The sequence below is a fragment of the Rosa rugosa genome, chromosome 1, assembly GCF_958449725.1.
Source record: "Rosa rugosa chromosome 1, drRosRugo1.1, whole genome shotgun sequence".
NCBI classification, from domain to species: Eukaryota; Viridiplantae; Streptophyta; class Magnoliopsida; order Rosales; family Rosaceae; genus Rosa; species Rosa rugosa.
In genome coordinates this window covers 10060106-10077251 of record NC_084820.1, presented here as the reverse complement: position 1 = coordinate 10077251, position 17146 = coordinate 10060106, and the positions used below count along the sequence as shown (strand labels likewise).

Below are 17146 nucleotides of genomic sequence, written 5' to 3'. Positions count from 1 at the left end.
GCCTAATTCTCAAAGACACTGACAAATTCTACTCCGAAAAAAAAAAGACCCTGACAAATTTTTTATTTTTATTTTGAGAGATTTGAATTCCATTAAATTAATTTTGAATCGAGCCTTGAATCCTTCATCACTAAACGAACAATTAATTAACATCCTCTTCTCTATACATTTTTTTCAATAAATCCTCCTCTATACATTGCAAACATGTGGTTTCCAACAATAATAGGCGGAGAAAACAAGAAGATTGATCCAATTGGAAGTCCATGTTCTGTGACTGAGAAGAAGTATATGCTATGATATTTTTTCATTTCAGATCTGGGTTTTCTTCATGTGATTCTTCTACCGGTGAGTTTGGTAGGAGAAATAGGGATGGCAATAATCCCCATCGGGTATTCGACCCTAATGGGGAGAAATTCGGGGGAAAACGGGTAATGGGGATGGGGATCCCCAGTATTCGAATTCGTACCCGGCGGGGATGGTATTTTGATTCTCATTCCCATAACCACCCAATAAGAATTATCTAATATATATAAATATATATATATATATATATATATATATATATATAATATTTTTTTGATATTATTTATAAATAAATATCTATGTAAACTTCATCTTTTTGTCAATATTTAAATTCTGTCAATATATTTTTGATAGTATTCAATTCACCTTGTTAGAGTGAATGAGAAGTTGTTAGGTTACACTAAGCAATTGATTGTGGAATTTTTTTGTCGAATGCTGACTGTTTTTGTTCTGTTTTTAAGTGAGACTTGTATTTGTTTTTGTTTGATTGAAATAAAGAATTTATTTTATGTTGATGTTTGATTTTAACTTCATACTTTACAATCAACAATTATTTGTATGAATTTTTATATAATAAATTAGTAATATTATTAACGAGGATTGGGGCGGGTACGGGGACCTAATCCGCAATGGGGACGGGGACGGGGAATCTCCAGTTTCTTATTACGGGGATTGGGGCGGGTAAGGGGATGAGGAATGAAGTCGGGTATGGGGATGGTAATTTAATCCCCTTACCCTACCCTCCCCATTGCCATCCCTAAGGAGAAACGACAGCATCAAAGAGAGAGTAGAGGGGGGTATTTTGGAAAAGCCAATATTTAGTCTTATTGAGTATATCCACGTGGTCACTCCTCATTCGGTCGTCAAACCATGTCAGATGATGACATGGTTTGACGGGAGCACTGAAAAATTTCTTTTAGAGGGACTGGATCAACATAAATCCTAATGATTTTCAGTGGACCACAAACTTCTTCGTCATTTTTCTTCTATTAACCGCAAACTGAATGGAGACAAAAATTATTGGAAGAATCGGGTGAACCTAAAACCCTTGTGATTTTCGGTGAACCACAAACTTCTTCATTATCATTCTTCTATCAATTGCATACCAAATGTGAAAAATTAGCAGCAATGGAGGTCAAAGTGGCAAGAGTCGCAAGTGATCAACATTACAAACCAAGAGGTTCAAAACATGAGATGGCACATCTAGGATCTCGAACCTGAGACCGTGGCGATGCTCTAACCGACTGAGTTAATAGGCCTATCACACAAATTTATTTTTTAAGGATACCATTAGCAATTATAACAAATTACATTTAAGTTATTGACAAAATATGACTTTACAAATAAATCATCTAAAGATTGAATTAAACATATAATGACTAAATCTTACAAATAAGGACAATGTGCTCTCCACTTGCCACATGTCATGAGTTAATTTACTTTTTTATCCTTAACTACTTCTTTTAACTTCTAATCATTTTATAAAGATCAAATCTTACAAATAAGGACAATCTGCTCTCCACTTGCCACATGCCATGAGTTAATTTACTTTTTTACCCTTAACTACTTCTTTTGACTTCTAATTCCCTTATGTTACTTTTTTTTTTTTTTTTTCTGAGAATAATTCTTTATGTTACTTTTTTTTTCCTTGAGAATAATCCATTTATGTTACTTCACAAAATCTCACTCTCCTACTACTCTCATCTCATCATCTAATCCTGCTACTGTACTCGTCCAATCCTGCTACTGCACTCATACTCGTCCAGTTCTGCTACTTGTTTTCTGCTACTGTACTTGTCCAATCCTGCTACTGCACTCATACTCGTCCAGTTCTGCTACTGCACTCGTCATCGCCCAATCCTGCTACTGCACTCGTACTCGTCCAGTTTTGCTATTGCCCTCGCTGCACTCATACTCGTTCAGTTCTGCTACTACACTTGTACTCGTGTTCTGCTACTGCACTCGTCATCACCTAATCCTGCTACTGCACTCGTCATCGCCCAATCCTGCTACTGCACTCATACTCGTCCAGTTTTGCTACTGCACTTGTCCAATCCTGCTACTGCCCTCGCTGCACTCATACTCGTTCAGTTCTGCTACTACACAGTAGCACATAACAACAATAAACTGCAGAAAGAAACTTCAATTAAACACAGTAGCACATAACAACAATAAACTGCAGAAAGAAACTTCAATTAAACACAGTAGCACATAACAATAATAAACTGCATAAAGAAACTTCAAATAAACTGCACACAAATAAACATCAAATAAACTGCACACAGTAGCACATAATAAACTGCACACAGTAGCACATAACAACAATAAACTGCTGAAAGAAACTTCAATTAAACATAGTAGCACATAACAATAATAAACTACACAAATAAACTTCAAATAAACTGCACACAAATAAACATCAAATAAACTGCACACAGTAGCACATAACAATAATAAACTGCAGAACGAAACTTCAAATAAATTGCACACAGTAGCACATAACAATAATAAACTGCACACAGTAGCACATAACAACAATAAACTTAACACAGTAGCACATAACAACAATAAACTGCATAAAGAAACTTCAATTGAACACAGTAGCACATAACAACAATAACATAGTAGCACATAACAAATACAACAATAACACAGTAGCACAAATACAAGAATAACACAGTAGCACATAACAACAATAAACTGCAGAAAGAAATTTCAATTGAACACAGTAGCACATAACAACAATAACACAATAGCACAGTAGCACATAACAATTACAACAATAACACAGTAGCACAGTAGCACAAATACAAGAATAACACAGTAGCACATAACAATAGTATGTAAGTTGAACAGTAGCACATAACAATAGTATGTAAGTTGAAAACTGCACACATAGTATTGCTACTGCTACCACCAGTACCCTAGTTCTGTAAAAGAAGTCTGTAATGTGCATAGAGCATAAGAGTTATCACTCGTACAATTTGGCGAAATTATATGTAGCATCCTACCAAACCTCCACATTAAGCATGCTACTGCTACCACCATAAATTCAGTGCCTAATCCAAGATAGCATTATCAATACCTTTCTTTCTTTGCTTTTTGACTTCATCTCATTCTGAAAAGCATTCTATACAAAAGAAATGCCAGTTCAGGTACGATTATCATGGCTTCAACTTTTTTTGACCTAGCACATTACGCATGCTACTTCTACGACCAGTACCCTAGTTCTGTAAAAGAAGTTTGTAATGCAGAACCCATATCATAGCCTTTGATAACCATAACAACATCCACAACATTTCATAAGCATGCTACTGCTACCAGTACTTAAACCAACTTAATAACATCCAAATTATCCAAACTACTCTTCCAAAAAAAAAAAAAAAATTATCCAAACCAAAATATATTTAACGAAAATTTTAGTTTATCAAGAGATTGAAAAGAAGTGCCTCATTGAACCTCCACATTAAGCATGCTACTGCTACCACAAGTACCCTAGTTTCGTGATCAATTTCATTGGTACTAATCAAATGAGGAAATAACAGCTAATCAACCACTCGATTCCCAATTAGATCCAACACAAAATGCAACACAAAATTGAAAAAACAGTCGACGCAAGTGAGAAGCAGCAATCCAACAGTATCAGAAGTCAAAATCTTCCTCATTCCAGCATTTGATTTTTCCGACAAAATGTGAGAAAGCTATAGCAGAGACTATGGAATTAGAAGTGGATGCGAAGCTGAGAGCAAAGACAAACCTCCGAATAAGAAGAAGGATTGAAGGATCGAAGGAGATTGGGGCCTCGGGATCGGCGGAGTTAAGAGGAGGAGGAGGAGGAGTAGCTGGAGGTGGAGAGAACGTGAGATCGACCACCGGCATCGGAGCTGCGGGTTGGACTCGCCGACATCTGACTTGAGATCGACGATTGGCACCGGAGCTGCGGCAGTGTCCTGAGTCGGACGAGGCGACGTTGACGAGTCGAGGTCTTGAGTCGCTAGAGGGAGCTGATGAGAGAAGAGAAAAGTTTGGGTCTGAACGGAGGGAGTTGAGAGAAAAAAATCATAATCTTTTGATAATGGCATTGCAGTAATTTTAATGAAAAATTGTATTGATTCGTAATTACGCATGAAATCTCAGAGATTAGGTCTACTCCATTCTCTTTGGGCTTGGGCTTTGTGTCCTTATTTGTATAAATCTTATACAAGATGGGTTTTCTGTTTTTGTAAATTTGGTCAGTTACTTATATGTAATTTTCTATAGCAATTATTGATGTTATCCATATTAGCCCCACGAGTATAAATGACACTACGATTCCAACAATTAATGGATATTTATAAAACCTACGTCAACCAGGAATGTTTATCATGATTATCGTAATAGCATGATGGCTTCTCCGACGAGCAATGAATGAGACCTTTCGCCCGCAAGTCCATCCCAAATCATCATTATCTTGAACATGCCGATAAAGCAATTGTGATTTTTATGGGGTTGAACTTTGAAGGAAGGCCTCTTGAATAAATTGCACGACAAGGTTACCATCAAGTTCCAAGTTGAATGAGATTCCAAATGGAATGTCGTAGTGGGTGCTACTATGACATTTCATTAGACTTATTGGATTTCTTCTTTGTTTTATGTATGGGCCGGAGGCAAGTTTTTGATACATGCTCATCACCACGACACGAAGTTGGCGCACTAGAGTACAACGCTAATCAATTGTTGCTTCGTCTCAATGTATTTATCCTTTAAAAATAATTTTCAATGGTGTTTGACGCGACATGAACTACTCTATATATTTGTCTGAATTTGACACGATACACATATTTTCACTATGAGTTATGAGTAACACAGAACACATTTAATGTTTGGACACCGATACGTGAATTATATGCATCGATATAAAATAAAAATACATAATCTTTTTATATAAATATAATTTTAAAATAAGTGTTGTGAGTCCGTGACACGTAGTTTTACAAATTGTAGTTAGAGACTTCAAATACCCCATATGAAATTTATGCTTTTAACATCATAGTTCCATTACTCTTTATCTTTGGCCCCAATTTTAGATGCGACTTGTTCATTGCTTTAAGGGCAATATTTGGCTTTAATACGTGTTTTTGTTAAAAAAAAAAAAACAAGTCTAAAGATTGAAACAGAATCCTTAACTGCTACAAATCAATTGGGATTTACATAACTTGCGAGACAAATGATGCCCACAACAATGCATGGGCTATGATAATGACCACCCAAAAGTGGGTTTAGCCTCAATGAGTGCAAACAAATATAGCTAGCCATTGACAACTCCATCTTATCGATTTTTAGGTACACAACAACACACCCAAAAAGGCCTCTGTCAAAGCATGTTTCTGTTGGCCATTGCTCTTAGGGCACGTAATGTTCAGTGAGTGGGGAAAAAAAGGAAGTTGGATTGGTTACCTTTTCTATGTTGAAATGGTTCTTTTACCATTAGGAATTGGCACATAGTTTTCCAGAACAGAAAAGGACTAAGTTTAATTAGTGGCCAAATATGTGGTAGTAATTGGGGGCATGTTACTCTAATCATTCATTTTAATGGGTCACATATCCTTTGGTAATCACGAGTTGACAAATGACAACCAAGTCCCAACAGCCAGCTCCTTTCTCTTATTTTCTTTCGGGTTTTTAACCCCTTCCCAAATATTCTTTGTCGAAAAAACCCCTTCCCAAATATTCAATTACAAAGTGTAACCAAAAAAAAAATATTCAATTACAAAGATATGGGAAGATCTGTAAAAGTTAAATGACTTCATCTATATTGTATTTTATTTACTAGGTTAAGATAACCATGGTTAGGTTTATCAGCTTAACAACTTTGAATTCACATTTATAGCGGAATAGAATTCTATAATTCAATATTTAGTTAATTTTTGTAACCGAGCCCTTGCACGAAAATGATTAGTTGTTTGATGGGAACTAAAACAAACGCTTAAGAGACACCTTGAGCCGTAAATGTTAGAGGTATTTTTACTCCAAAACACAATTGTAATTGTAAAAAGTATGTTGTATTCATTATTATGAATTTACCTTGTTGCCATTACAGCCTAATTATTTCATTGCCGGCCAATTCTTTATCTCAATGGCACTTTTCTGAAAATTGTAAAATTTAACCCACCATCAACGTGTAGTTGGATCCGAAAGGAATGAGTAGATAAATTAATATTATGATATGTTACGGATTCATACCTATCCGTATTAGTATTCGTAATTTATGTTGAAATTTTTTTGAATAATATTTCAAATACAACAATATAGTTTTATACATAAGAGTAAACTCAAAACACGAGTATAATTGAAATATCAAACAATTCCAACTTTAAAGATCTTCATAATGGTTTTCTTTTGCAATGTTCATGCTCCGTGGATGACCAAACACAAAGACAATGATAGCTAGTGCTATTCCATGAAGGTCAATGGAAGCTATGCCTAGCTAGCTTAGTCTACCCTCTCCGATGGCAACCACCTTCTTCCTCCACAAACTTACAAGCAATTTGGGACACACTCACAGCACACCACTCAGGCACTCAAAAGGGTTCATACTTTTTGTATATACCCCAGAAAACTATACAATCCCAAAAGGCAAAAGGAAGAGAATTGAAAATACATACAATTTTTGGGTACCAGAGACTCATAGTTGAGTCCACACAGCCTGTAATCTTGCGCAGGCCAGCCTTTTCTGCACCTTCTTTTTTCTATGAAATACATACTTTTAGCCAGTTTTAGGTTCACCTATTTACTAAAAAAGTACATGGTTAATATTATATGCATCATTTTCATGTTCTTAAACTTAGGAAGACAGCACCCAATTTGTTTAATAATGGAGATATTGGTCCCAACAAATCCACTAACACTATTGGTCCTTATTCTTTTAATTAGTACCTAATTTTTGTTCCACCATTTCACACGTACACCATTCAGCCATATTGAAATGGGTATAAATTATACATGTGTAAGATGAGCATAGGGGTTTTGTGATAAACAAAGGGACTCAGGGTTTAAGATACTCAATTTGAGGTTTAATATTGTTGTGTTATTGACTCAAGTTCAATTGGTGTAGGCACTTCTATTTATGGGGATTAGGCTTATAGGGCGTGCTATGTCTTATAGTGATAACTTGTAGCCATAATATCAAGTAGTGAGGACGTAAAAAAAGAATGTTTTCTTCTCTGACCCTCGCTAGAGGGTTTTCTTGGCGGCGGCTTGTTAGTGGCGGTCTTGTACCTGCGATTGAGCAAGGTTTTTCACCTCTCTCTCGTCTTTTCCTCGGGGTTGATAGCGGGCTTGCTCGGCGTTTCCTCGTGTTCATAAACTGTGGTCTCTTGCTTTTGACTGTGAGCGGGGCTGGAGTTCGGGAGTCCGGTTTGGAGTTGAATTTGCATATCAGTGATCCTCTGGTTGAGAGGATCAGAGAAGTTTTGATGCTTGGGGCACCTTGGTCGAAGGCGTCTGGGGCTGGTTGGCAATCGCTGATTGGTGACGGGGACTGGCAGGATCCGGTTCGTGCTTCTCCATTGGACAAAAGCTGTGATGAATCAGGGCACTGGTCGTGGAATTCTCCTTCCAGAGGCGTTGACAGGGATGAGGCTGACATCACCGCTGCTGGCCAGGACAAAGTTGGCCGCGATCTGGTGCAGGGTTTGGTCCTTGACGACGGCAGTGGTTTCCATGGGAGCAGTAGCTTCCATGGCGATGGCGGGGGTTTCCGAGAGGGTGGCGGCAGCGGCAGTGCTAGGTTTTGGGCCCATATGTAGGTGGCGGTTGCAACACCAGGGTTGTCTTCTCCTCTAGGGTTTGCGGAAATTGGGCCTTGGATATGGTCCACTTCTGTGGGGCTTTGGGCTCATTGTTGGCCTATGTTTTTATTTTTTAATTTAGTAGTGGGCCTTTCTCTCTTTGTCCACAAAGAGGGTGGGTCTGTATTTTTCTTGGCTTGAACGGGAAAGAATGCGGAGAAAGATTGAGGCTCTGTTGTCTTTTTTACTTTTCTTTAGAGCTCTAATTTTTCTTTGTCTGAGCTTAATATTAAAAGGTGGGTGTGCTGAGTAGTACGCTTGTGTGAGGGGTGTGCTAGTGTAGTGTGCTCTATGTAATGGCTTATTCTAACGGCCCTATGGGCAAGTCATTATTGTACTGCTTGCTGAACTTTATAAAAGTGTGACATTTTCAACTCAAAAAAAAATGTCTTATAGTGATAATTAACACCCGTGATCAAGATTCATTGGATTAATAGTTGGCCGTTAGGTGGCTTTTGTTGGTATAAACTATAAAGTATTTCTAATTAAATACATTCTCCATGAGGTCGAAACCTACAGTTTTGCAGCATGAAGTAGCGGCGGCCTTCTTGATCGCTTCCGACTAGCACGGGTATTCTTTAGGTATTTATTAGGAGGGAAAGGGTGGTCGGTCGGTCTTTTAGTTGGATTTTATCTTTGATTCGTTATAAATTTGTGACAAAAATTGGCAAAAACAATCGGATGAATTAGTTGGAAGATATTTAAAAAAATTAAAACTTAAGGAATATTAAGAAGTTGAGACAACGTTTCCAAAAAAAAAAAAGAAGAAGTTGAGTCAGAATTTGCCAAACTTTATAATGAATATACACCACATAAAATAAGAATGGACCCAAATTAAGATTTTCCTAAATCTCTATCAGAGAAAAGGTTATTGATGTATAAATCTCTAATATGGTGTAATGATGAAGCAAATCAAATATCAACCAGCATATTATCACAAAATTGTCATATAATTGGTGTCCCTACCATTCCTTCATCATATCTCAACAATTTGTTTTTTTCTCTTTTGAGTCCAATCTAAAGAACAATTTAGTACAATAATGCTCAACTTTCAACCACATCAATGAGAAATGTGCTGATTTTGATATAATGTAATTTTGTCACAAATATTATTCTATCAAAATCACTTTTAGGGTAATTGGGTTGCGGTCAATTAAGATAATTAGAATTTGAAATTCATTAAAATAGAAGGTGTTTTGATATTCTCGTTGGTTAAGTAGTTTTGGATATGAAGTGTCACTTTAGGATAGTTCCTTATGCCTCTTTTACTCGTTAGATGATTTACTTGGGTGTTGATTTCTTAGTTGTGATGTTATTAAACAAGCTGGAATGAGGGCTATCTTTTTGAGTAAAAACACAATTTTTTATATTAAGAAAACTGAATATCATGATATATCATTCATAAAGTACTAATGTATTACATACACCATAAGTCAAAACATTATCACACGAATTACTTTAAAGTTACTGAAAATGGAGAATCTAGAGATGTTCTATTATTCTAATAATATCTCATAGACAACTACAAGAAAGACGCTGTCATCTTCTAATCTTCTATAGTCTATACCATGTTGAAAGAATATCTTATTTCCTTTGTTAGTGAAATTGTATGATCTCTGAAATGATATTCATTCATTAGGTGGTTTTATTTTCTATTTTTTGGATAAGTCGATAAGAAAATAAATAAATTTGTTGGAAAAGAATTTCATGTTAGAAGGGGAGACAGAGAGAGCTATCAACGGGGTTGTGCTGAAAAAGATAGACGAACTACACGTGGCACGACTGTCATGTGGAGTATGTCACGGTCGTACAATATAGTTGGGTCCACTTGGCAGTTGCCAGAGAATTGATGTTGAACCCCACTATGGCACCATTAGAATATGCGGTGTGTTACTGTTTATCGTTAAAGCCTTAAACTTTCATTAATTACTCTTTTACCCTTTTTCCCTTCTCAACGACCTTGTCGGTTGAGCTGTCTTCATTTACTGCCTCAGCTGTCACCTTGTTTCCATCGATTAAAAAGTTAAAAACCTGCCTAAATATTACTTACCATTAATCAATAATCAGTCTCTACCTTTTTCTTTTTTTTTGTCAAAGCACTCTCTGCCCTAGCATAAGGGGAACTGGGAAAAAAGAGAAAAGATTTGGGGTAAATATCTTAGGCCCCCCGCAGGGGCGGATTCATATAGAGCCCAGATTAGGCACTTGCTTAGACTGAGTTTTTGAGTTTACACTAATTTGGTGTAGGCAATGTATGTGAAAATGGCAGAAATTGAGCAAAATCAAGGTGAATTGGGGAAGAAAATGGCAGAAATTGGGCAAAAACAGGGCAAAATCTTCATAATTGCCTCCATAATCTATAGCTTCCCTCTAATTTTCCTCTCTTCCCCTTCTGCCATTGTCTTGCCTTACCTGAAAAAAAATTCTGGCTCCACCCCTGGCCCCCCCGTACTCCAAGTATTTGCACAATTAGAATATCAAAAACCGACCCCAACAAATTAGATAGATCGTGACTATGTTAAAAAAAAAAATTGTTAAAAAGAAAATTTGTTTAAAAAAGAAAGATAAATCGTGATGACCTTAAACAAATTTGTAATCCTTAATATCGATCAAGATAATGTGTTAAGAGTTTAAGACATAATTTTTTTTTTTTGAAAGGAGACATAATTTTTTTACTATATCTAAAATTTGGGAGGTCAAGATGAAGATGAAGAGTAGCTTGTTTTTAATATAGCATGTTTCCAAATTTGATAGAGGTCCAATGAAATATAATTTAAACAAGTCTACATAGATTATTCCCAAAACATGTTCCACAAGAAATATATGTTTTAAATATAACCAGAAAGAAAAATGTTTTAAAATTGTAGATTTTTTTTTTCAATACTATGAGATTGTAGACTGTTTGTAATTGTATCTTCTAGGTGAATGTGTTACCTTTTTTGACTTTGATAAAGTAAGACTCTATTTTTCCATTACAAATGCAAGAGTTACAATAGTCACAACATTTTAGTAAGAATTACAGTACCACACGATGCACGCATATGAAAAATTTTGGGCTCAATTGTCCGACGAAGTCATATATGACAATTCTCTTACAATAATGTGGACCAAACACTATGAACATCAATCACTTTTGTCTAATTAATAGTGAGAAAATTAATTTACGATTTAAAGTGGTGTTCATGTAAATTTTGAAAGTAGGTTAAAAAAAAGTAAAAGAAAAGCAGGTAAAAACTCACCAAACCTTCCAAAAGTTTTTACTTTTTTGGAAGTAAACAAGTAATGACGCCGTTACCGTCGGCCAAAAGGTAGTTGGCACTGTCGTAAAATCAAAACCGAAGCAAGGGTAAATGCGTAATCTAAATTCCCTGCACCACCTTCTCTGGCGTGGCGTGTGCACTGGAGGCCAAAGAGCAACTCTTTCCTGCAAAACAACACGGGGACAAATTACACCGAAGCCTTTTCTAACATAGAAAATTGGGATGAAGAAGAGGATGGAGGATATAGAGTGAGTGAGTGGTAGTTTTCACACCTCTCTCTCTCTTTGCTTTTTCTCTCTGCTCAAAATCTTCCGAAGTCCACAGAGAGGAGGGAGCAGGAAGAAGAAGAAACTCGTGCCCGCAAAGCAATGCCCTGCGCTGCTCGCACTCCGATGCCTCCTCTTTAACTTTTCTTCCAGTTTCATGCAATAAAAAACAACCCAAACCCCAAGGATTTCAGAAAATTTACAGCAAAGAAGAAAAAAGGTAAAACTCTCACTCGCCTCACTCTCATTTTGCTTTTTTTTTTTTTTTTTTGAGCGAAATTTGCATATTCTCTTCTGAAGATTCCGGCGAGGTGACGGCGGTGGATATTTTTGTTTATGATTTTTCTTGTTGAAGGGATAAAGCAAACAACGGATTTCTTTTGTCTATGTCTTTTTTCTTTTTTTTTTTCCTTTTCTTTTCGGCTTTGTTTAATTCAGCGTTGAAAAGCGAGTCAAGAAGCGTAAAGCATGAAGAATTGAAGATTTCGTTATCTGATTTTCTCAGCTTCTTGTTTGGCTGCAGTTTAAATGTGCTAGCTCTCAAGTGTTATAAAGCTCAGATTGCTGAAGATCTCTGTAGGAAATGCAATTTTCGACGTTTTCTTCCGGCGAAGGAGCTTCTGATCCGGCCTGAAAGCATAAATTTGCCGGAATTTGCAACGTTTACAGAGTAAGTGTTGTTTTAAAGCTTAATTTTGGTCTATATTAAAGTCAAATCTCAGTGATTATAGTGAAAGTGCTATCTCTGTAGCGTTTGAAGGTTTTGAGAGGCGAAAATGGCGTCATGGGACCACTTCGGGGATATTGCCAATGTGGCTCAGTTGACGGGGCTGGACGCCGTGAAGCTGATCGGAATGATCGTGAAGGCGGCGGCCACGGCGAGAATGCACAAGAAGAACTGCAGGCAATTTGCGCAGCATCTGAAGCTGATCGGGAATTTATTGGAGCAACTCAAGATCTCGGAGCTCAAGAGGTATCCAGAGACTCGAGAGCCGTTGGAGCAGCTGGAGGAGGCTCTGAGGAGGTCATACATTTTGGTCAACAGCTGCCAGGACCGGAGCTATTTGTATCTGCTTGCAATGGGATGGAACATCGTGTACCAGTTCAGGAAGGCTCAGAATGAAATTGATAGATACTTGAAGCTTGTGCCTTTAATTACTCTAGTGGATAATGCTCGAGTCAGGGTATTGATTTTTTTTTTTTTTTTAATTGTTTGTTCCTGCTCTTCATTTTATTTTATTTTTAGGTGATTACCTGCCATCCACTGTTTTTAACAGGTTTGCCCTCTAAGCAAAGTATCTATGTAGAGTTGTAGACTCTCAGAAACGTATTGGATTGCCATTTAGATAACTTGAAAATTATGCTTTACTTCTTTATTGCAAGTCCAATTTACTCAGTGGTTGGGTAGTTGCAGAGTCAGAGACGGATTACTGTGAGTAGGTAGCTAGGAGGTCTAGTCTACTTAGAGTTTTAGTTTTAAGTGTCAGTTTATTAAGACGTTGAGTGACAGACTTGCTGTGAATTTTCGAGTAGGTTGGGTGTTTCAGCATCTTGATGAAGAATTAAGTGATGGAGAGTAGGTTGTGTGAAGCTTCTCGAAGTTTTCCTATCATCTTGTTGCTATGACTTTTGGTTTCACTGATATTTCTCAACATGATTGGACAATGCACCTTGATTGGCAGTTTCTGAGATAATGAATAACTGAATCTAAGCTCTATAATTAAATCCGAGAATTCCATTTCAAAAAAAAAAAAAAAAAGATCTGATAATCTGTAGTTTGTTTAACTTTTATATGTAATACATTTAACACTATAACTCTTATTTGCTTACAATACCAACAGTTTGGCTATTTCTGCACTTTATAACAGTTTAGCCTGATTTTAGTTCATTCATTCTTCTCTCAAACCACAGGAGAGACTGGAAGACATTGAACTGGATCAACGTGAGTACACATTGGATGAAGAGGACAGGAAGGTGCACGATGTGATCCTTAAACCAGATCCCTGTAAAAACGATACTGTAGTGTTGAAGAAAACGCTTTCGTGCTCCTATCCAAACTTGCCTTTTTGCAAGGCGCTTGAGAAGGAAAATGAAAAACTTCAACTTGAACTACAACGGTCGCAATCTACTTATGATGTGACTCAATGTGAAGTGATTCAGCGTTTGATAGAAGTGACTGAAACTGTAGCTGCAAACTCTTCCCCTGAAAAAAATCAGAAGAAATTCGAGCAGAATCATTCAGATGTCAATAGTGCGAAAGAACATTCATCTGATGAAAAAAACTACAAGAAGAGTCAACCTCACATTTCTAGGTTAGTTTTCTGTTGATTTTAGTACATCTGTAATTTCTATGCAGTCTTGATACTTTGATAGCACATACAAAATATTGGTGTTGCAATTGTTGAATATAATTATGATGCTATTAATGCCATTTTCAATCTCGTTTTTACTCAACATCAAAATGTCAAATAATTCCCCTTTTCGATTTTGCTGATGAATGGATTTCATATATTTCTGTTTCTTGATGCCGTTTTTTTCTTCTTCTGCAGAAACACATCTTCAGTCTCTTCTGGACATGATCTGTTGTCAAATAGAGGTTCACATTACCATGAAGAATGGAATACTGATCTTCTAGGTTGTTGCTCGGAGCCATCTTTGTGTAAGTTCTTTCTCGCTTTTAGTCAAGAAGTGGATTAAGCTGATAATCAGGGTAATTTAATTTCATTAGTCTGACTTTAATTTTCCTTGTACGTTTGATGTGCTTTTTAATCCTATATGAGCTCTTGAACAACAATAACGGGAAATTTGGGTTTCTTTTTCTGCGAGATCATACATTGTCTTTGCTCTTGACCGTTGCCTCAGGTCATCAAGGGGTGGTAGATAGGGTTAGAATAGATTCTGTTGAAATCATGCCATTCAGTCCAAAGGGGAAATATGTGCATTAGTTACTTCACATAGCTTGTTGGATTCTGGAGAGTCAGTTTCCATAGTCTGCTGTCTCTGATTTTTGTACAGAATGAGTGAACTCAAAATATATGTCATACAATTGTCTAACTTCTTCTCCTCTGAATATATGACTCTAAACCACGGAGGTATCTTGCTAGCTCATTTGTTTTTCACGCATTTTATTCTAATACATGGAGAAAATGACTAAAACACAATTTTTCTTGAACTCCCATTTACCAATGCACATGAAAATGCTTGTGTAAGATTTATTTGATCTGGGATAGGTTTTTTCATGAGTCTAGGCTCAAAGTAAGTTCAAGTGATGTGTATTTATGAATATATGTGGTCAGGGTTGGGGTTAAGTGCATCATATGACACAATGCACTAAAACTATCCTCTATTTCAAGTGCTCAATGGGAAAATTGTTCTCTGTATGATATAATAATTCCATTCACCTAAGCCGGTCATTTGTTTTGCAGGTTTCAAGACATTCTTCTATCCTTGTGGGACATTTTCAAAAATTGCTACTGTGGCAACTAACAGGCACATGTGTAAGTTGGTTCTGGACTTCTGCACTTAATTTTAAACTATAAACTATGAAGGTATCATATAAGCTTTGAGAATGGTTAAACAATATGTATCAGGCTAACAATAATGGGGTTGTACACAGGATAGATTAGGAGTGTGTAAAAATCAGACCACATCCCAAATTCCCAATGCATCTACTGAAATATTGATGGCTTGTGGAGTATATAACACAAAGCAGCCTGTTGTTCCATTACTTCCTCTTTCTACTGTAGAAATGCAATGCTGCAAGCTTCACATTCTACACATGGCTGCTGATTTTATATTATTTTCCTGATGATTAACAGCTTCAGCTGAAGCATGTAATGAATTGATGGCGTATTCGCTAGTACTGTCGTGCTGTTGCTACACATGCTGCATTAGAAGGAAACTTCGCAAGACGTTGAATATCTCGGTAATTCCTTTCCCATTTCCTGCACTTCAAAAATAAAATCTCAGTGTCCTCCCACTGCATGGTATGGAACTATGGATCTCGTGGGCTGTATGCATTATGAGACATGACATACATCCATTCTGATCATTCACCTCTGTTGGATGCGGCTCGTAATTTGAAAGAAAATATAGATCATTGCTCTCAAGTGTTAAAACATACATAGATCTCAGCATTTGAACTATATAAACGGTATGATCATATCACTGCAAAAGATTTGACTGTGGATAAATCCACACAACTGACATGCTATTATCATATGACCCAGCAATGATGCATTTAATCACTATCCTCCACTATAGTCTTTCTTATTTCTTGCTTTGGCAGGGAGGCTTCATTGATGATTTCCTTTCACATTTTATGTGTTGCTGCTGTGCCCTTGTCCAAGAATGGCGAGAAGTCGAAATACGTGGGATGGCATATGGTACGTGGTTCCATGTTTTGAACTTTGTATCTTTTCTTGAACCTCGTCTTTAATCTTGTATGTAACACAGTATTGAGAAATCTAATCTCAGATTGATCACTACTTCTGCACCAATATGCTAATTGTTTGATATGAAACCATCCTGCAGGTCCTGAGAAGACAAAAATTAGCCCTCCACCCTCACAATACATGGAATCCTAAGCGATAATTCAAGCACTATTCAGTGTTTTGAGATTCATGTAGACCATATGTAGAGGTAATGGCTAGTTGCCACTGAAACTTATGCGGGGAATTTATGTGTCGTCAAAATTTACTCGTATGTAAATTAGCTCTTTGTTCTTTATTTCTTAAGAGTCATGACCCTGTGTATCATAGACTTTCTTGCAAGGATACGAAAAATAGTATATAAGTGTTTGACTTAACCAATTGGTTTTATGTGATTGCATTTACTCGCTCTTGGCTGGCTATGGAATATGGATCCACATTTGTGGGTTGCTTAAAGTTTGCTCCTATATATAGAAAATGATCACATAATCTTGTTTTATTTATTATGGAAGTTGACCTTAGACCCCAGGGCTTTTGGTACACCTTCAGATCGACCAAAAATATACAATGTTACCAGATAACTGCTAAATAAAAATGATACCGGATCATTTTTTTTTTTTTTGGAGAGAAAAAGTACTTTCATTCAATCACCAAAACCATACATTTGGGGGGATATAGACCAAAACCCCAAGAAAAGACAGTTACAGGTACCATGAGCTGATAGGGGCTCAACTATAACTGTAATACACCAATTTTCAAGGCTACTTAGACTAAATTTACCCGAGGTTCTCAGTAAAATCTTGTAATCAACAGCATGAGAGACTACGTCCTCTTCGACACTGTGTCTCAAAAAAGCCAAGACCACGTGCAAGGATCGCATGTCAGCATATTGACAACAAGAATAAACCGAACATAAACCTAATCGTCCCCGGGTATGACACCATAACCATGGCACCACAAAATAAACCAACCCCAGCTCAAGATAGTGGGGACTTATTAACCCTAACCAAAAAACCCTAACAAAAACTAAAACCCCAATAAAGAATAAGAACCAGCCG

At 36.8% G+C, this 17146-nt stretch overlaps 1 protein-coding gene across 2 annotated transcripts; it reads left to right on the top strand.

Annotated features, from left to right (window-relative positions):
* Nucleotides 1-11526: 11526 nt before the first annotated feature.
* LOC133716219 (protein MID1-COMPLEMENTING ACTIVITY 1) lies at nucleotides 11527-16469 on the top strand. 2 transcript variants are annotated; one of them, XM_062142941.1, is made up of 9 exons: nucleotides 11527-11878; nucleotides 12182-12328; nucleotides 12410-12842; nucleotides 13570-13970; nucleotides 14208-14317; nucleotides 15084-15155; nucleotides 15477-15583; nucleotides 15947-16043; nucleotides 16192-16469. In XM_062142941.1, the coding sequence occupies exons 3-9, from the start codon at nucleotides 12435-12437 to the stop codon at nucleotides 16242-16244; spliced, it is 1248 nt and encodes a 415-aa protein (XP_061998925.1). In that variant the 5' UTR covers nucleotides 11527-11878; nucleotides 12182-12328; nucleotides 12410-12434; the 3' UTR covers nucleotides 16245-16469. The 2 variants fall into 2 exon arrangements, with proteins under 2 accessions (XP_061998925.1, XP_061998930.1); XM_062142946.1 differs by having other exon boundaries at nucleotides 12164-12328.
* The last annotated feature ends 677 nt before the right edge of the window (nucleotides 16470-17146 follow it).

Coding starts and splice junctions, on each gene's coding strand:
- LOC133716219 (XM_062142941.1), top strand. CDS start 12,435: ATGGCGTCATGGGACCACTTCGGGGATATTGCCAATGTGGCTCAGTTG. Junction 12,843..13,569: donor TGGATAATGCTCGAGTCAGG/GTATTGATTTTT, acceptor CTCAAACCACAG/GAGAGACTGGAAGACATTGA. Junction 15,584..15,946: donor GCAAGACGTTGAATATCTCG/GTAATTCCTTTC, acceptor TTGCTTTGGCAG/GGAGGCTTCATTGATGATTT.